At 37.2% G+C, this 21,495-nt stretch overlaps 1 protein-coding gene across 2 annotated transcripts in view; it reads left to right on the plus strand.

The window, feature by feature from the left end:
* Positions 1-21,495, plus strand: part of RET (ret proto-oncogene) — an 80,453-nt gene that overhangs the window by 53,211 nt on the left and 5,747 nt on the right. For both annotated transcript variants that reach the window (XM_051800859.1, XM_051800860.1), the window contains exons 8-18: positions 331-456; positions 1,299-1,409; positions 4,554-4,673; positions 6,236-6,492; positions 7,619-7,766; positions 10,999-11,106; positions 12,566-12,780; positions 12,885-13,007; positions 15,136-15,206; positions 19,078-19,215; positions 21,130-21,229. In XM_051800859.1, coding sequence (XP_051656819.1) covers positions 331-456; positions 1,299-1,409; positions 4,554-4,673; positions 6,236-6,492; positions 7,619-7,766; positions 10,999-11,106; positions 12,566-12,780; positions 12,885-13,007; positions 15,136-15,206; positions 19,078-19,215; positions 21,130-21,229 — 1,517 coding nt within the window. The remainder of the gene's footprint in view (positions 1-330; positions 457-1,298; positions 1,410-4,553; positions 4,674-6,235; positions 6,493-7,618; positions 7,767-10,998; positions 11,107-12,565; positions 12,781-12,884; positions 13,008-15,135; positions 15,207-19,077; positions 19,216-21,129; positions 21,230-21,495) is intronic.

Raw genomic sequence — 21,495 nt, forward strand, 5'->3', positions numbered from 1 at the left:
TACTTGTGGTCTCCATTTTTCTGTTATTTTCTGTTAGCTTGTGTCTACAGTTCTAGGCAGTGACAGAGTGCTATCAAGCAGAGATAACCATGTCATTATGATCTTGCTGCTTATCTTTTATTTCATAGAAAAGAAACACCTGGACTTTTCTTTAATGGTTATCTAAGTTTACTCATAGTTGGGGCAGTCAGTGTTCAGTCTTTCACTGCTTTCTTCATCTTTCTTTCCTTCCTATCTATCTCCAAAAACAGAGTTTTCCTAATTTGAGCTGACTTGCTTGTGTGTTCATCTCCTCTGTCCTGAATTTACAGTAAACACTTTTCCCAACAGTTTTAAAAAAAGAAGAGGACTGCCCTGACTCTTGTGCTATAAGTAAGCACCACGCTGAATGTGAAGAGTGTGGTGGCCTGGGAGTACTAACAGGAAAATGCCAGTGGAGACAAGGCAGTGGAAAAGGTACATTTAGGTTGTGTGAAATCGAACTTCTGTTTAGTTGTAATAGTGCATTTTACTTCTGTAGATATAAACTGATTTATACATGTAAACTATGCAGAAACTGGAACCAAAAAAAGTTAATACCCATATGAAACATGCACTAGGAAGGAAAATGTGATTGAGTTGGCATGGTCATTCTTGATCTTGACCCTACTGAACATGAAATGTAAATCACCAGGTAGTGAATTGAGGTTGCAGCAGTGTAACTGGAACAGGTGACCTATGGCAAGATGATCTTTGTGACTGTGAATTGAGTTTGGAACATAGCACTGTGCCTCTGAGCAGGTACACCCCAGCAGAGTTGGTGAGCACAGGAGCAGTGTCTCAGTTTTCTGTGGTGTGTAGCACACACCTGGCTGGTGACAGCACTCCTGACTCTTCCAGAACAATGCTTCTGTGTCGATGCTTCATCCCTTCAAAGTGCATAAGTATCACAAATTCTCTACCATCACTTGTAACCCTCATATTTGCATGTAAAATTGTATAGAGACATCCTCAGTTGTGAAAACCACTCTTCAGTCTCAAGTTAATCAGCTAGCTCTTTTTGCTCTGTTTGCTAAAGCAATACTTGCTGTAACTGCAAGTGACATGAAAAAATAGCAAAAGCAGAAAGGATAGCAAAAAATGCTTCTTCCAGTTGCTTTTAGCTGTTGTTTTGCTTGTAACTTTAGCAGATATTTATATTTATAGATGTTTATTTTAAAACCTGTGCTTTAGAGTGTCAGTGTGGAGTGAGAAGATGCAATAAACTTTCCTTCCAAGCCTTGTGGTATTTTTGCAGCTGTCCATTTGTGTGTTGACAGGGATCACCACAAACTATTCCACGTGCACCCCGAGCATCAAGACTTGTCCAGATGGCATCTGTGATGTGGTGGAAAGCAAAGATCCAGCTGTGTGCCCCCAGGACTGCACAAGTATGGAAATCTTTAGGATGGGCTTATCTGTGTCACTACTGATCACTTCTCAAATTTCACTTTCCTGATCCCAGATACTTTCACAAGCTCAGCATCTCTGCATTTGAATTATACAAGAGAGTTAATGTTATGGGGATTAATCTTGTCCTTTTTTAAACCAGGCAGGTAACACCTATTGGCTGACAGTGATGGAAGGATAAGTTTTTTTCAGTAATTCTCATTCTGCTCCCTGTTAAATCACAGGTAGTGTTTTCCAGTGGAGGCAATTGCTGGAAGAGGTTTTAGGCATGTTAATGACCTACTTCCTAACTTAAGCACAGTATGATAGGAACTGTGTCTATTTGAACTCTCAGCTAAATAAGTTAAAAGAAACAAATTTCAATTTGAAATAAATGTGTTTACAAAGGATCATGTGGGTAGACAAAGGGTAGAAAAACAGTGTAATGCTCTTGAGCAATTTCCATCTTCTGTGAGATGATAATTTTTAAGTTGATGTTTTTATCCATCAGTATCTAATTCTGGAATAAAGACATAGATGTTTCTTGACTACTTCTTCTGACTCTGACATCGTATACTCCAAGTTTAGTTTTTAAAATGGGGTCTTAGAGGAACTAGCATTTTCTTACAGTTTAGGACTTAATGTTCTTCCATAAAATGAATTACTAAAGAGACTTCTTTGTGTTTCTAACGTGCAAGAATGGGATTGTGTGTTGTAAATTAGTGTTATTGCAAAGATAATTATTTCATTAGAGTGCATAAAAACAATCTTTAAAGTGCCAGAAATGCTTGAAGGAAATGGAGTAACTTCTCTAATCATCTGAAAAGAATTTTCTAATGATAATAACCACAATCAGTTTTAATTCTAAAAGTGGAAATATTTGTGCCAGAGGCTACAATGCTAAAACACATAATGTGCAACATATGCAGCATCAAATGTTTTGCTCAACAGAAGCCTGAAAGAAATATTGTCTTACTTGATAATAAGCAAGCAAGTAAGACAAGTTTTCAAGATGTTATGCATGCCCTTTAATGCCAGAGCTGAATAATTGTATACATGACTTGACACAATTCAGAACCTGGGTTGGTGCCCAAAAGCAGTGTACTTACAGACAGAGAAATAAGTGTGTTGTGGGAGCTCAGAGGTGCAGGAGTACCATTTTATCAACTTTTACTGGCAGGGGGCATTTCTTTGGGAATGGCAAGCAATAAATAGAAAGGCCCAGATGCATCAAGATCAAGAATGTTCTTTAAGTACAGACAGTTGTGACTTATTTTTGTAATTCATTTGTCGTTTTGATGGCCATGTACTTGAGTTCCAAAAGTGCTTTCTCACAGGAACACTGTGAATATTACATTCAAGGGCACTCAGCTGAAACTACTGTTGTCGTGGCTGTGCCTATCGAATAGAGGCAACCTAATTGCATTCTGAGCAAGAGACTTTCTTGTAGTAAGTAACTGCTTCAGAGCTGGTTGCAGTGAGTGAATCTGGCTAAGCAGTTGTAAATTAATTATCTTTGTAGGTTCCTCTGCACTTTGGCTTTCTGATGATGGAAAAATATACTGCTCAGACCTATATACCTTGCTGCTTTCTTGTTTTTAGCAGTAGTTGTACATCATCTTTGGTTTTGTCCAACAACTAGTTGTTTCTGGAGTTTCTACATACTGTGGAATAGGGCCATGTTTTACTCTTTTTCCAAATGACTTTGAAGCAGGGAAAGCTCTTTCCCACTACAGGACAGCTGATGATTTTAAACAGGAGTATGTGAAACATCACACAATCCAAAACAATAGTGACAATTCCTGGAATTTCCCTACCAGCAATGCTTTGGTGAAAATTAAGCTTTTTGGTCTCTGGAATGTGTATAGGAAGTTCCATGTTTCTAATGTACAGCTGCAGTAACAATGTACTCCTTTCCCTGCTGTGTAAAACCCCTTTGTCTTCAAATCCCTTGCTCAAGAACAGTTTAAGTAGGACTGGCTCATTCCCTGGTTCCCCCTTCTTCCAGGTCCTCAAACATGAGCAAATATACATAAATACATAACATTTTCTGAGGCTAAGGGGAACGTTATTTCATCACCTTGTCACGACAGAGAAAGTTGGCTAGGGAGTGGCGGGGAGCATAATCAAGACTTTTTGGGAACACTGATGCTTCTTTAAGTGTCAGCTCAGAGAGCAGTGACTCAGCAGAGTCTCTTCCAAAATTAACCAGCTGAGTTGCAGACAGTTTAGTAGGTGTGACCTCTTTAGAAGGACGGTCAAAATCTATTTTGCTTAAATGCTCTCCTAAAAAAGGATGTTTGCCTTTATGTTGGAAAAATATTGTCCTTCTCTGTTCATTTTACAAGTCCCAAAAAATGGAAAAGAAATATTTGCTCTACTACTGCGTTAGATGGGATGGAGGACAATGAACTGAAATAAAAAGAAGACTATATTGAAAAAACTACTTTTTAATCTTTTGAATACCTTCATGGTTTAGGCGATTTTTCTGAAAATCAGCTAAGCTTCAGAATTTAACTGGTTTCTGTCTATGCAATGGTGTTGGTGATTAAAGGAAGCTTATAGATGGAAAATGTCATGAGTAATGGTCATTTTTATAATATATACAGAAAAAAATTATTTACTTGGAAGAGTTGCTGTTACTGTACATGAAAAACTCCTGTTTGAAATCAGGAGTATGAGTTTCTGTGTTTTTTCATAATATTGAACAGTGCATTTCTAGATAAAGAAAGATCCATTTTTTAATCACTTACACTTGGCACTTACTCTTAGTGCTTTTCACTAGACTGTCCCGTGGCATTTTACAGAGGTGGTTAAGTATCATTATCTCCATTTGACAATGGAACAAATGATACCTAGAATATTATGCTGACTTTTCCAAAGTAAGGGGAAATTGGCATCAGAACCAGGAATGGAACTCAATAACTGCTAATGAGGACTAATGTTTAAACAGTCCAAGTCCCCCTATTTCAGAATCTCACAAATTTCAGAATTCAGAATCTCCCCTCAGGAGTCCCTGTCATTACTGCTGCATTGTGCTGCCCTGTCAAATTCCAGATACTGGCATAAACCCATGGCTAACTCTGAGCCTTTTATTCCCTTTCACCTACATGTAAGAATCTTGGCTTTTGTCTGTATTTGATTAGGTGGAAACATTATTGGTGGCCATGGGAAGGGTATTGGAAATCTTGGAATTAAGTCAGGACATGGAATTTGTTACTGCTTCCCAAGACAGAACTGTTATTGTGAGAAAGATGATATCAAAGGTAAGTCTAAACATTATCTGCTGTTGTCATAGTAATCTTTTTCTCTGTTTGTATCTACCATGTGTATAAGTACAATGATCTACACTTGTGGGCTTGCTAATAAACAATATCTTTGGTCAGAGACTGCTAACATACAACTAGTTAAGAACTGTCACCTTGACATCTACTGTGGAGCCTGAAAAATTCCGGAGTGGTTATTTATAGCCTTGGCTAAAGATTCTTTTTTGTTCATTACCACATGACAAACAAGTCAGTAGTCCTTTGATTTCCAGCAGCATTTGCATTTCAGTGAGACTCACCTGATATTTACAGAGGCCCCTAGGAGCATTAAAATAATGACTTCTATTACTTTTAAGTAATTCCAGCTTCCTAATAATTTCTGAAAATCTCAGCTTCAAAATGTCAGAGATAGCCAGCACCCATGGTATTAGGAGGAGGAGTGGATTGCTTTTTTCATTGACCTTTGTTTAAATAGAAAAGCTTTGTGTAGTTGTTTGAAACAGATTGAAACAGATAATGGATTTTTAAAATTGTATTTATTATGGCTAATAATAAACATAACATGAAATATTTTGCAACTCTAAAACCAAATTATTTAGAATTTATATAAAAAGAGAAAAATTAAAATAGATGTAAGAAAAAAGGGAAGCGTAAAGCTTCTTCCTTCTTATTTCTTTTTGTTTAATCTTTTTTTTTTTTCTATTCTAGAAAGGTAGTGTGCTGTTTCCACTTATTGCTGAGGTACAGCATGCAGGTGTAGCTAATTACGTATGTGAAGTCACTTAATCCTGACTTGAGATACAGTAGTGCCCAGGACATTATTTTGGATCTCATAGTTTCTTTGGGAAGTGACCCCCTAGGGATGCTGTCTGGGGGCACACAGACTTAAAGAAAGTTTCTAAAGTAAGACACTAAATGTGCTTCTGCAGAAAGGGAAGTAGTAAATGGGGAAGAAAAAGCCTGCATGTTTCTTTAGCAGCAGATGCAGCATGAGGCAATGTTTTCAGAAACAATTACTTTGTAAAATACAAAGCAGAAATATCCTATGTCACCTTATGATCCAAAAGATGAAGAGAAATATTCTTTATTATCTAACAGTTGAAATAATTAATTATTTTTTTATTTGAAGAAGAGTTTATTTGATGGCTTAAAAGACTCTACCATAAACTGTTGTGCACAAGCAAAATTCAGTCATAGGTATGCAGAGAGATAAGTGGTATCTGATACCAGAAGATATCAGGCTGGGTGTTAAAGAAGAGTGTCAGAGGTAGCCAGTATCTATGAAGATGAGAAATATGTGGTCAAGCTGGCTGTCCCCTACACTGGCACAGGCAGTTAGGCAAACAATTCCTTGCTGGTGTCCAAAATAAAAAGAAGTAGTAGTGCAATGGGCATATTTACAATTTCTCAAATTTCTTTGTGAAACAGCTATTAAGTTTTTCCCTAGGTTATTAAATTATTTTGAGCTCTATTTCTGCCACACCTGTGTGTGTTCCATGCCCTCCCAAATCAGAAGTAGGAGATCACAAGCAACATTCTAAGAAACTCTTCTTGGTCCACAGAGCAACTATGTGATGAAGTGTGCAAGACTGTGATAGCAGGGGCAGTGCTGCTGTCCTTCATCATTTCTGTGCTGCTTTCTTCCTATTTCATCCATCGTTACCACAAGAATTCTCCGAAGCCACCTATTGCCTCTGCAGAAATGACCTTCCGGCGCCCAACCCAATCCTACCCCATCAGTTACTCCTCCAGCAACGTCCGACGGCCTTCTCTGGATTCCGTGGAGAACCAGGTGTCCGTGGACACCTTTAAAATACCAGTAAGCCTGATGTCATTTTGCATGCTGTTTTTTGATGTCAGCCTTGTTTATCCGTGCAGAAAATGTTACAGAAGTACCCAGTACAAATAATGACATTGGAATTCACACGTACAAGCTGGGAACTGGAGATACTTTATGAGCATTTGGATAAACATTATAATTTATAAGGCCTATTTGTTCTTCCACTTTTGTTATGCTTTAACATATTGTAATACTTCACATCTAATTTCAGTTCATGGTTTTTTCCTAATGTAACTGCATTTGATAGTAGTGTGGTTTTACTTTTAACATTAAATACTAATAATAGCAGGTTTGTACTCTGGGATAAGCCATAATACTACAACAAGGCTAAGTTTAAAACGTAACAAAAAACCCCTGCTGAAACCTCTTCCTGATTTTTGACATACAGATTGTGGATGTCAGTTGGTGTGGGAGTTTTACCCACATTTAAGGATTTTTGCCCAGTCATGCTATCATACCTTTAACCTATTTTTTTTCCTTCATTGAATCCCATACTACCCAAGATGCTTGACAGATGGTGCATTTTCATGAACCAAAACAGTAGAGAAACACTGACACTTTATGTGACATGTGGCAACATTACATCTATTTGAATGTGAGATATTGAGGTCTTCACAGACCTTGTGCTCTGCTTTAATTGCTTGTCTGATTTCTGTGTCTGTCATCATTTTGCAACCTTAAGGTTTAATAGTGTTAATTTCATAAGAGAGGATAATTGTTTTTTTCTGATGAATTCTTAAGGGAAAGCCTTATTCTGTGAGTAAAACTAACTTACTTCTTCACAAAGGTCATATATTCAGTTATTCTGAAAGCAAGCATTTATTCTGTATCGCTTCATTTTTCATTTGTACCCTATTTCCCAGACCTGCAAATACAATCCATTATCCACAGAGTACATGTACAACCTGTTTTAAAGGAGGTGTTTTCAAGGTAATGGAAAAAACACTTGCAAAATACCTACATATTCATAAGGTTTTATAGGAATACACTGATATTGATAAAAAGAGCAACCAACACTGTACACTGAAGTGTTCCTATTCCTGAGGAATAGCTAGCCACTTCTTTTCCTTGCTTCATCTCATAGAGTTGCTTTTCTCTCCTGCAGGAAGATCCAAAGTGGGAAGTCCCTCGGAAGAACCTAGTTCTGGGCAAGACTCTTGGAGAAGGAGAATTTGGAAAGGTCGTCAAGGCAACAGCATTCCGACTCAAGGGAAGGGCTGGCTATACCACTGTAGCAGTGAAAATGTTAAAAGGTACATTGCCATCTGGATTTGAAATGATTTGCAAACTGTTTGTGGTAATCTCTGAATTGATTTTAAGAGGGGCCAGCATGATAGCAAAAGGGTGGCTAAAAACAACCAGTGTCACCACCTCTATTTCTTCCAGCATTCTGACATATTCTGACAGATTTCTGACTTTAGGAGCTAGCATCACATTGATCCAAGTAACTAATTCTAAATCATAATGTGCAAGGAGCCTCTGTCTTAGCATAGCAAATGTGTTTAATTTTGTTTGGCATTGATGGAAATATTGTGAGGGTTTGTTAAACTTTCTAATTTTTTTTTTTTTCCCTCTATCCAGTTTTCTGGACCAAAGCTTTTCAAATAAATTGTGTTATAATCATGTGAAGAGACAGAACAGACCTATTAAGTTACTTTTCTGATTGAGAATTCCATCCAGATTGAGAATTCCATCTAGTTTTATCCTTTCTGATCTGCTTTTCAATCATTAGGAGCTCAGCCAAACTGGCTTGAATAACCCAGTGCTGTCTCCTGCTGTCTTAGTTTTCCCTAAGACTTTAGAACTGGGAAAAACAAAGTATGCCTTGATAATGTTAAGATGATATGAGACCTTGAACTCAACCACTTCCTGCTGCTTATAAGTAAAAGCGTGCCATTAGAGAAAAATGTTGTACTTATTACCATTTCTGTTATATTCAAACTACGTCTGCTGCTGCTTGAAAGATGCTGCATATCCCATCACTTTACCTAAGAAATAAATGCATTATGAAGTGCATGCCTTCATTCAAGAGGTTCAGTGGAGAATAGGTCACATGGAGGAAGTCTAGGAACTAAGATTTTTCAGAAGTAAAGACTAGTTAACTATTATTTGTAATACTTGTATGTCATTATCAATAGAATAGTCATTATTTCATTTCATGTTTATTTGTGCACTTAGTGACAGTGCTTTTTCTAGCACATTTTCATCAGCAACCTGTGCCTGAGTTCAGATTCAAAGACATAGTGGTGAAAATGTTGCTTTTACTTGCAGATAATTTAACATTCAGTTTCCCCTAGCTGTTATGAAGGAAAGAATTGACAGAATTGACAATGTGAAGGAGTAAAATTTTATTTTAAGCACCTTATTTTAATAAATTGATCTGACATTTACGGTAATGCTTCAGGCTCTAATGAATCTCTCTGTAATGTAAATTAAACTGCTAATAGTCACCTGAAATTCTCTTTTACAGCTTCACACTGGAGAACATTTGTCATTCTGCAAATATTTATGTGTTATTATTGGTTTAACTTGACTGTTCACACATGACAGTCAAAGAACCACTGTATTAGTTGTCAGTGCCCTTTACAATGCTATCATGAAGTATAAAGGACAGTTATTTTGGATCAGGCCAACATCACCCATTGTTTCTCTGTAACAGATGCAGAGCAGGTAATTTGTCCAAGCCAGGGACTATACCAGACTATGTCTGATCTTTAAAAGGCAATGGTAGGTGCACCAGGATGTTAATGGAGAAAGCTTCCTGCTTATTTTATAAAAGACAGCTCCTGCCTGAGCTATGTAGATGGGCACAATCTGTGGTTAAAAACAGACCAGTGAGGACTCTCCCCTACTGTGTCAACTTGGCATTATGTACTGGGGAGGGAACAGGGAGCAAAAATCAAATAGCTGAGCTCCATAGTCTTGGAGCTATGGATGGATGTTTAAAGGAGCAGAGGGATAATTTTTTTTTACCCCATTATTCCCACTTTTCTCATATGAATTAAATCTGACATCCTGCCTGATATGAATGCCCTCGTTACAATAAAATTAAAGCAGGAAACACCAACCAATATGTAAATACAAATTATTGGGAATTTGTGGGGAAAAAAAAAAAGGGGGCTTAAAGGTCCAGGGCTAGATGTCTCCATTTGAAGTTAGATTTTCCAGCAGATAAACAGGTATGGTACATGGAGAATTTTGTTCTATTGTGTGTGTTCATGTCACATTACTCCAGAACTAGAAAAATAGGACTTTTCTCACGGGCATTAAGTTGATTTTCTTATTTTTGGTTTACATAAATACATATTTTTTTGTAGGCCTCCTCAGTATTGAGAGACCATCCGATATTGTACTCCCTGGGGTAGAAGACTCTACTATGAGTGGAGATTCAGACTATGAGATAATATATGGTGGATACAAACATATGGTAGTGATGGAAACATATAGTACAACAGAATAAAAATTATTCTGATCAGAGCAAACTAGTTGCACATATATTTTAAATGAATATATAAATTAATCCTCTGGTGCTTACAGCCTTTATGGGAAAACATACAGCAAGCTACCAAAGAGCAGAAGCTGAACTTGTTTTTATTAGTCTTAAATAAGGATGAACCCGTACTTGTCAAATGCCCAACTCACATACTTGTCAAATGCCCAGTGTCACACTGTAGAAACTATCCAGACAGGTTCTGTGTGTCAGAGAGATTTAAGGTGAGGTAACAAAAGGGTTATCTCTGACCCACAGTGTCTTTATGACTAGGAATCTCCTTCAAGCCCCAGTGTGTCCAAATAGGAAACTTGTCAGTCTGAAGAATTTTTCAAAAGAGCCCAAACACTTGAAAGCCTAAGAAAGCCTCTAGAGGCCATATGTTATCACATGATTCTCACTGAATCTGCATACACGTGACTCAGTAAAATCAGTCTGAACTATACATTTAGCTTCTGAACTCTAAATCTGGATCTGTGCTAGTAGACTAGTGGATTTTTACTCTGTTGGAAAATGTATTTAGGAGGAGAAGGGCTTTATCCTGTCAGTTAACTGAGAGAGCCTTTTTTGGTTTGATCAACGTAAAATCATGTCTTTCTTAGGCTTCTGAAGCTTTGATTGCACTGATTCACCCTAAAAAGTTTCTCTAGAAAACTAGAAAAGCTCTGTAGTAATTTCATGGCATTTGCAATACATTACAGGCTCTGGTTTGGATTCTTGCCTGACCTACTTGTCCTATAGTCATTTGTCTCAGGGCAAAGTGGTGACCAGAGCAGGTTCCTACCAAGCCAGAACAGCAGCAGTCACTTTGACTAGGTTCTGATGTGAATGACTGCAGGACAGTGGACATGGGGAAATTCCTCTCCTGTGGAGAGTTTTCCAAACCCCTTGCTAACTCCAGGATTGATGGTAGATGTCGTAGTTCAAATGGTACATAGAGAACTCTCGAGTAATGCTTTCCTAATCATAACTGTGTGTTTGGTCCCTTTCTGCAGAAAATGCTTCCCAGAGTGAGCTGCGAGATCTACTTTCGGAGTTCAACCTTTTGAAACAGGTGAACCATCCCCATGTCATCAAACTTTATGGAGCCTGCAGTCAAGATGGTAAATATTAGAAGCTTGTTATTAAGACAAAACCATCAAGCAAGGAAACAAAACCAGTTCATTGATGGGTTTGTACCACTGCTTAATAATTGCTGAGCACTCTTTAAATTTGCTGCTGGCTGAAAAAAATGAGGGGCGTATAAGAAAAACAATGTTTGAAAGGAAGGGGAAATAGTATTCCAGTGTAACTAAGCATTCTTCAGTGGTTTTCTTCAATGCACTTTTTGATTTTGAAACTATTTTAAATTAACAAGTCTCCTATGAATTCTCTTCCAATCAATATATATTTTTATATTATCTTGATGCTCAGTAAGTGTTTTCTAATATGGGTTATATTTCAAGTTTAATTGAATTTTCATTATTGTTGTTATTATTTATACTAAAACAATGCAAAAAGACAACTACAGAATCCTTCTGTTAAAATGTAGCTGGACAGTTGGATTAATACTCAGTTTTCCTCCACTGTCATAAAACTATTATCTCCCTCTTACAAAATGGTTGCTAAAAGCCACAGTCATGGATGGGTATATTTCAAGGGGGAAAATCTTCAGACACGTGTATTATAAGCTGCCAATGAAGCAAATTCTGTTGTACACAGAAACTGCTCATTTTGAATGAGGTTGCACGGCAACATTCTCTTCTTTTTGCATCTGCAGTTGTGCAGCCTAAAATCACAGTATGGATTCTGCAACTCTGGGCAAAGGCCTGCCTTCTTTGCCACCCAGTTCTGTTGCAAGTGGCACTCTTAGTTGTAGACAGAGATTGTAGTTCAGGAGTGAGTCATCTCTGAGTCTTAGTAAGGTAATGAACCAGTGGGGCGGGTTATTTTTTTTCTTTTCAGAACAATGTATTTTTTCATCCCAAAGGAAGTGAAATTGTTCTGAGTCACAGGCTTTTAATAAATATCAAGTTAATTCATTAGTGTCTGAGGTGGGAGGGCTTTGATAGAGCAGACAAATGTATTTAGCATTAAGGCACTGAGTCGGTATTATTCATGTGGATAATGGGGAGCAGAAATTAATGGATTGCAATGCCAGAATGTTTCTAAGTGCTCTCAAAAGGTACCTTAAATGCAATGCTGAAATTAACAGATGATTTGAGCTCAGTGTCACAAGCTCAAGAAAATTATTTTTATTTTAATTTTTTTTTTAAAGTTTCTCTAAGGCTGTTTCACAGATCTGATTTGTAAGAAGGTTGTCTCTTTTTGGTCTCAAATTATCTAGATGAGGGAATATAGGCAGGAGCCAGCATTCTGCCTTGATTTAGGCTGAAACTCACTCACTTTGCATAGAGGATGTAAGCTAAAAATATTCTCATTCTCTGGCTGATTCAGTGCTTTTTACATAAAGGCCAGAGGTGTCTGGAGCAATGTGCTGACTAGAAGAAACTTTTTTGAAAAAAAACCCATAAAATGGTTATCTGTTAGTTGTTTACTTATCCGTGTGTTTGTTTCTTTCAGGCCCACTGTATTTAATTGTGGAATACGCTAAGTACGGCTCCTTGCGCAGTTTTCTCAGGGAAAGTCGAAAAGTTGGCCCGAGCTACGTGGGTGGTGATGGCAACAGAAATTCCAGTTATCTGGACAACCCTGATGAGAGAGCCTTGACAATGGGAGACCTGATCTCGTTTGCGTGGCAGATATCCCGCGGGATGCAGTACCTGGCAGAAATGAAGGTAGGGCAGTGTAACGGTGACCCACACGTGTGCTTGTGATAGACACGTCAGCTCTTGGCTCCTCCACAAGAAGCATAAACACGGCTGTTGTTTCCTTCCCAAAGCTCGTGCATCGTGATCTAGCAGCCAGAAATGTGTTGGTGGCAGAAGGGCGCAAAATGAAGATTTCTGATTTCGGCCTCTCACGTGACGTGTATGAAGAAGATTCGTACGTAAAGAGGAGCAAGGTACAGTGCACATTAAAAGCAGTACTGAAAATTATTAGCTAATCAAGAAAATGAATTTATACTGCAGCACTTGAGCATGGGTGAAAAAGATAATAGCTATTAACTTAAAATAATTCTTTATTTTAAAGAAATAAAAATGAAGATGAAGCAAAATCATGAACTTAATCATTGGGACAGAAATATATATGTATGTGTAAAAGATGTATCATATTTAAGTCACTGTTAGCTTTTCCACTCCTCATTTATCAAGTCCTCTCATTCCACTCCTTATTTATCCAGTTCCTCATCACACTATGTGAAAACACAAACAAAACCACACATCTTTTTTTCTTTGTCTCTTTCTATTTATAATTAAAAATATAAACAAAAAAATCTCAAGGAGTTGAAAAAAGTGTAGTCAATTTGTATAAAGATCCTAATTTTAGGAATGATCACTTCTATGCAGAAGACCTGAAGCAAAGCCCTCTTACAAACACTTCTGAACGTATGAAAGATGCCAAACATTAATCAAAATTTTACATCACAGGTCAGAGTAGATCAGGAGCTCATGATATCTGCCAGAGGTTACTTAAAGTAGTTGTGTTTTTCCTGCCAGAGTAAATTATTACTGGGTGCCTTGATAAAGTTCTGCCTTCTCACAGTGCTCATGGCAGTATGGTACCATGGCACATGGTAACCTTTCACCTGTAGGAATGTGAAAGGAAATTTGATGGAAAGACAAGTTATGTCACTACTTTCCTGCAAAAGAAACACTTGAGCATTATAACTTTGAGACTAAGAAGATAAGGCTTACCATTTAATTATTCTTTTGAAAGCCACTGTCAAATAGAGTAAGATAAATCCTGCTTTCTGCCTGTTTTCATCCACCTGTCTCTGACATCAGAGGAATTTCCATGAGTCAATCCCAGGCTAGACTGTGATCTTCATGAACACAACTTTCTACTGACTTTATCAGATGAGCATTGTCAGTTCAGTTCCCTCTCTGACTTAATATGAAAGAGTTGCCAACAGAATTTTTGCATGTAAAAATGTTAGAATTTTATGAAAAGATTTCCATAAAATACCGTGCATTTTTAGTTTAGCTTTCCCTGTTTTTTCAGGCCAGTTTGTGTGAATGTTTCGTAAGTCAAAACAAGCTGAGAAGAAAAAAAACTTTTAGAAGACATGGTCTTCTGTAAAAGGGTTTTAGCATGTTTGTTTAGCTGTTTTCTGATATGTTTTTACACTGATCTGTACCAGTTACTCTGTATTTTAAGAATGATGCATTCACATAAAGGCATTTAGGCAGTTTCATTTCACTTGGTGGGCCATGATATACTGAATGGATATTTTCTCTTCACTTCTGAGACACTCTTCGCCTGTAGTACTATTCAGAGCCTAGCAAGCATCTGTCTGCTTGGATGGGGAGACAGGGAAAATAAAAAATTGAGAGGAAGGCAGAAGGATAAGTTTCAAATCCTACTAAAACAGGTTTTGCATAGATATATATGAATTTCATGGGAATGAAAAATAAGGCATATGAATGCTAGTCATATTGCAAAGGTTATGAAACATCTTGAAATTTTGCAAACCTAGATTTTCATGAATATCTGGGGCAGATTTTTCAGATTTTCTCAGTGAATTTCTACCAGTGAAAAGTAGCAATATGTAGATTCCATTTAGAAACTAGTAACCAAATATGACAGTCCAGGTTCAGTTTTGAAATCAAAGGTATCAGGGTCCTTCCATTTATGCATCATCCCTTATATAAATGAGATAGCTCTTTCTCTTTAACCATCATTCCCCATAATTTTTGCACTTGCACACTTTGGAAGTTCTTTGTTAAGAGGAGAACTGAGTTTATCTGGCTTAAAACTGGTGACCACCGGCAAAAAAACCACACAACCTTCTCACACATAATTAGATTGCTAAGTGTATGAAACAAAATGAATGAGGGATTTTAAAAACTCTTACAATTGTCCTCACTATTTTTCTTATGAAATGCCAAATCATCAAGTCCATTGAAAAATTCTATAGTATGGATAGAGTATCTTTTGTCATTTTGAAGATAAATACCTTTTTTTTTTTTTTTCACTAGGAAACTTAATTTTCTGACCAGTAATTGCATTGTTGCTTTTTTACCTCCTAGGGTCGAATACCTGTGAAATGGATGGCCATAGAGTCCCTATTTGACCATATCTATACAACACAAAGTGATGTGTAAGTGTAAATCCTTGCATACTTTCTGGTTTCTGTGCTTGTTTAAGGAGATGAGGGAGGAAGCACAACAAGGTACATAGGAGCCAGACTGGTTCCTCTTGCAAAAAAACATGAAAAACACAGTTTGGATGGCACCATCAACTGGCAATGATACATAAGATTTTTGCCATTGAATTAAATATGAATAAAAGATTACCAGAGGTATTTATGTACATAATTCCTGTTGAAATCAAGGGTTGGATGTGTCCATGTGACACAATTGCCTTTGAATTTATAAACACAAATGATTTGTCTTAGCTAAAGGTAATAGCTGTATCTGAACTTCTCAGTTCTGTTCATCACTTGTTTGTAACACTTACTGGCAGGTGAGAGATGGATTGGAAGAAGGGAGGAAGAATTTAATGCCTGACCTCACTCCTATTGGAATCAATGACAAAACTCCAATTAATTTTAATGACAGTTAGTTCAGACCTTAGGGGAATGGTCCAGTTCCAGTGCCAAAATACAAGTTCATTTGCATGATTAGGGAAATAGAGACCCTGAAGATGGATATGCTGCTCTCTCCACCTGTGATGATGAGGTGACAAAACAACCACAGCTAAGCTGTTTTCACGTTAAGATCAGATACTTGCATTTCTTTCTCTTTGGGGTGAATGATGCTTGTGATTTCACCAGGTAGACACTGAGTATTATTTATTTAGGAGAAAAACCTCTGAAGGACTGTAAAAGCAGCAGTACTTACGCCTGATTTTCTGCTAGGTAGCATTTTGATACCTTTCAAGTTTCCCTTGAAAGAGAGGACGTGACTAAAGTAATGTTTTCATTACACTCAAATGGAGTAAAACATACCAATTTCAGTGGCATTGCCCCTTGAGGGCAAAAACACTTTGATAATAGCAAATGTCCAAATAAGCATCTTTTGATTTGTACTTCTAAAATAATTACATTTATTTTTTACTCTTTTCTCTGCAGTAGTGAAATAAAGTATTTTGCATGCCTTGGAAATTCCTTACAAAATGAATTTCCAAAATATTTTCCTTTGTTTAGTTTCAGTTGGAGTAAGAAAAGAAAAAAAGATTGGGGTAATTCTTGAGAGAATGTCACATTTACATAGATCCCCTTCCAGGTTTTTCTGCGTCTCTTTTTATTCTCCTCAGAGCATCCATTGTTCTGACTTGCTTCTTTAAATCTCCTTTTCTCAGAGAATTGTTAAAATTCCTCTAAAAACTTCTTAGCATATTTTTAATTTCTTCATTTTCTTCAAAACGGTTTTGTCACTATGGTTTGGGGCCAGAACAGATTGTGTTGTCATGTAACTGCCTCTTCTTTGATTGCTGATTGATCTTCTGGATCCAGCATCATTCCTCCCCATTTGTTTTCCTGATGGGCTGTTATTAAGTAAGCCCAGGAGCCTGTTCCTTGTACAACACCACGCAGAGATTGCCCGGTGGCATCAGGCAAGCTCAGAGCCCTGAGCGACACAACACGCTGGTGCTCTGTGGCTTTCCTGCTCCCCAGGTCTGGGTTAGTGTCTCCTGTGACGCTGTGCTGATTTACCAGCTTTCTTGGAGGTGCATCAGGCATTCTAAAGAGAGCACTGCCTTGTGTTTTGTAGGTCTGCTTCAGTACAAGGGCATCAAGGTGCTAAATATCTGCACATGCTTACACGGTGCCTTTGACTCACTTGGTGGGGTCACCTTTGCTGTGTCATTGTACATTAAATCATCTGAGTGCTGTGCAGCAGCTCCTAATTTAGCCAAGTTCCTACAGAGCAGAACCAAGGCCACGCAGAGTTGCAATCCAAATCCTCTCCAGCACTGGATTGCACGGATGCCAGTTCAACAGCAGCAGACTGATCAATGAAGTACTTTTTTTGCAGCATTGATTGTTATTTTTTTAGATAATTGCACTCACTGAAAATATTATTTTATGGATATTCTTTGTTGTTTGTGGTGATGCAGTTATATTTTAGGTGAACATATTACTCATCAACCATTCCAATATGCTCTTTTTTCTGATATTTTGTGTTTCTGTTTTCCAGCTTTCTAAAGCTGTTCTATATAGTTAGTGGTTAGCAAAGCTTAATAGCAGTACCACTTGCCAGCATTTACAAAAATCCCATTTTTGCTTCAGAGGTCGATGACATCAGTGGAAAGCAAGCATACTGTCTTCCTCTTCACAAACTTTTCTTTCCTGCCTTCTTCTGATCATATTTTTATTCAGCAATAAACATAACATAGAGGAAAATTTTTCAGCCCTCATTTGTCCTCCCACAGTATTTAATTTGTATAATAATTTTGAAGTATTGCAGCATTCTATAGCATTCTATTCTAATACATCCATCTACTAAACAATTTTAATTAAGAAATTATTCATCTGATCTCTCCTTCCATAATTCTGTAAAATTCCTCTTAAGCAGAAGTGGATTTTAAAAATAAAGCCTGCCATGCTCCAAAGTTTATTTGAATTAATCATGGACAGAATTATAACCTGATGGCAGAGCATAATTGGCTTCAAAAAGGGTATGAGGAGAAATATTAATAAAGTATATGAAAATGCTATAAATATTCATAAGCTTTCAAGAATATGCAGTGTGATTAAAAATTAATTCAGTGAATGGCATCAGGGAGAAGAATGGCAGCATACCGCTTAGGACTGTGTGAGAGTCACTTTGGCTTCTCTGATCATTTTGGAAGTTTTATTGCTGTACTTTTGGGCTTACCATTGTTCTTCAGAATGTGAGAAGCGCAGGTGGAATGTAGTCAGACAGGAGGTGAGGTATTTGGCTAACATTTTGCGATGGAATTTTCATAGGGAATTAGATACCGCTGTTTGGTTTGGCAGTAAGTGTGTAACACTTCCTAAAATTTTCTTAAAAGTAGAATTTACAGAGAAATTACCAAAGCTAACATTTTTTCATAAATTGTATGCAATTTTGCTTCCAGATGAATCCTACTGAGCATTCCCCTTGAGTGAAAAAGTTTCCTTCATTTTGAACATCCAGATTTTGTCAATTCTGTCAGTTGAGCAGATTCAATGTAATTTGTAGCTCCTTTGTCTCTCAAAAAAGCTTTTCACTAAGGAAAGGGAAGTATTTTTGCCTCTCTTCTCCTGGCCTGTCCTCCAAAAATGGATTAATTCTTCTAAATACTTCCAACCTATTGCACAAGGTCTTTTTGTTTGAGCTCCTCAGTAAAGCAGGTTTATAAATTCACCATTTCTTCTGTTCATTATAGAAAATAGTTTCTTCTGTTCTATGCCAAACTTTATTTTAGGCATCTGGTATTTCCAGAATAAATTCTTTCCTCTTCATTCATTAGAAAATTAAGTCCTGAATCACTGAAATGGCCCAACAGACCAGCTGATATGGTTGAAGTAAATACATTGTGCTATCTCATAGTCGAGACAGCAAACCAGTCCCTTGGTAACTGTGTAAATTTAATTTAGACAGTTATTTCTGATTAGGACTCTAAGGGCTAATTAGGGATGTTAAACTCCCTCTGTAGACAGGAAAAAGAGGGGCACTTGGAGGAGCACTGCATAGAAGAGGAACAAGCCTTTGGGCTGGGCCACCATGGGAAGGACTTTCTGCTGCCTAGAGAAGATGGGCCTTCCCAGGATATAGTTAGCTTTTGTCAGTGGATAAAAGAGTGGTTTCCATTTTCTCTACTGTTTTGGTTGCTAACCTGTTCAATGAACAGTATTTGGGAATAAGGATGGCTCTATTTGCATCCTTACAGCCCTTCTGGCTTGGCAGTATCTTGAATTTTGTTGGGTTCTGAAAACAGTAGAAAGAGATTTGTCGTGTGAATGCCACACTAAGCTCATGAAACCCACCACTATAAATAAAAGCTCACTTTGTCTTTTTCAGGTGGTCATTTGGAGTTCTGCTGTGGGAGATTGTTACTTTGGGAGGCAATCCCTACCCAGGTATTGCTCCTGAAAGACTCTTTAACCTCCTAAAAACAGGCTATAGAATGGAGAGACCAGAAAACTGCAGTGAAGAAATGTAAGTAGCTCTTTATCTGATTAGATTCATAAATGTTAATAAATGCACTTAAAAGTTTAAATAAATACCACATAAATACTATTCTGTATATCTCAGAGATACAGTCAAAATATGTAGTGCTTAAAAGAATGTTATGAAATTAGTGAACATTAAAGTGACAGAAAAAGATTGCCAACAAAATCCTTACAGCTACATCCAAAAATATTTGTAGGATATTGAATAACATGCTTACCAAACAATTAAAAGAGTTTGAACATTTAAAACTTTTGAGGGTGGGGGAAGGAGGAAAATTTCATGAAACACAGTGGTAGGTGAAATATTCAAGAAAATATCTTTGTACTTTCCTGCAAATGAGACAGATGTTCCATCCACAGTCATTCTCTATTAATTGTCCTGGCATTACAAAGGAGAAATGATACCTTGACACAGAAATCTACACTCTATAAGATATAAATTTTCTGTGACTTGGTAAGCCCATGGCAATTTCTTTCCTATTTGGAGACAGTCCATAATTTGTTGGCTGATTTATTAAAACACTCTCAATATGAAATATATTCTGTCTGTGGTCTTCCATGTTATTTGGAGATGAGGCATGATTTCTGTTCAGCCTGCAAATCTGGTCATGGTCGTGGTTTTTTTGAAAGTTACCAGGCTGTAATCACTGTGACCACTCTTTTGACTGATTTTCAATTGGAAGGATGCTTTGGCCACATCTGGGCTGAGAAAATACAGTATAAATAATAAATCATTTTTTTTAATAGGCAGAGAAAAAACATTAAGCATCTATGAATTTAGGGCAGTGTAGAAGTTTACAAGTGTGATTAGCAGGTATCCTCTAGGAAATGTATAATATTTAATTTTTTCTTTGTTTCATCTCACCAGGGAATAAGACCTCAGTTCAAACATGTTATATCATTGATAATTATTAGGTTAGGCAAGCTGACCATCTCTGTGTTTCATTTTCTTATTCAAGCCACATCATGGTTTTCTGACTTTTTTCAAATTTTTCTGTTTTACTCAGAAAATTTTCTGACAGCCTTTGAAAGCCCACTTTAAGGACCATTTTTCTTAAATTGCATTCTCTGCTTTACCCAGTCAAGCAAGAGAGATTGTGGATGAAAGCAAAAAATGCAGTGCTTTTCAATAGGTTGGTCTAGTTCTCATAGCCAACTGTTTCACAATTAGAGCACTTACGTGACAAGATCACTTAGTCCTGAAAACACCTGAGCTAGAAAAACAATGTGAACAGCACAGGCTGGAGAGTTTCACTTCCAGAACTTGGCCAACGTTTGTCTGGTAGTCACTCCACTACAAAACTTTAATTCTGTTCCCTTTCCTTTTCATACTGTATGCCATAGAAGGCAGTTAAAGACAGAATAAAACCAGATGTAATCAAATAACAATAACAGAAATAAGCAAAAGAACATTAGTTTGTGCAAATAGTCTTAGGATAGACTTCACTTTGAAGAAAAGTTTACAGAAACTTTTAAGAATTTAAGCAAATGAAGAACAAATTTCTACTTTCTGGTATAACAGCAGAGTTTTTCAGGTTGACATACAAATTTCTTTGGTGTCATATGCAAACAAAATTAAATTAAATCTGGCCTGCTGCCTACACAGGAGGTGGTCCCTTGAGAGACTGAAAACAGAGAAAGAAACCTAAGACTACAGTCCTTCAAGGACAGCCAAGTGCATCATTATTTAAACTCATAAAGACTCATGGAAATAAAAGCCCGTTGTTGTGAATGTCAGTTGTTAATTTAAGGGAACATTTAACAGAACACAGCAGAGACTGATGTACTTGTGGATGGCCTTCATGCCACAGTTCAGCTTCAGTACAATAAATTATTTGAGCAGAAGCACAGCCCACTTCTAACAATTTTGGGTTTTTTTCCACCTTGTGGTGGGTCACAGGTACAACCTCATGTTGCGCTGCTGGAAGCAAGAACCTGATAAAAGACCAACATTTACTGAGATCAGCAAGGAACTAGAGAAAATGATGGTGAAGAGTAGGGTAAGTGTGGAAAGCATGAATTCTGAAAGTTTTTGGGATCATCTGAGTTTGAATGTACAGAAAAAATGATTTTTATTTTAAAGCAAAGTAATTTATTTTTCATCAATTTTTGAAGTATTTACATATCTAGTTTCTTGCAGCATTTCATGCAATCAGAGAACTGAAAGGTGTATGATCCCACCATTCTAAGTTACTTTAGAACTATTATAATCCTGTATAGAGTTTCTTTAAATGAATGGATACTGAGGTCTAAAAATAAGTCCAAG

Source organism: Manacus candei, unplaced genomic scaffold (genome assembly GCF_025592945.1).
Source record: "Manacus candei isolate 608988 ecotype Guabito, Panama unplaced genomic scaffold, ASM2559294v1 h1tg000050l, whole genome shotgun sequence".
NCBI classification, from domain to species: domain Eukaryota; kingdom Metazoa; phylum Chordata; class Aves; order Passeriformes; family Pipridae; genus Manacus; species Manacus candei.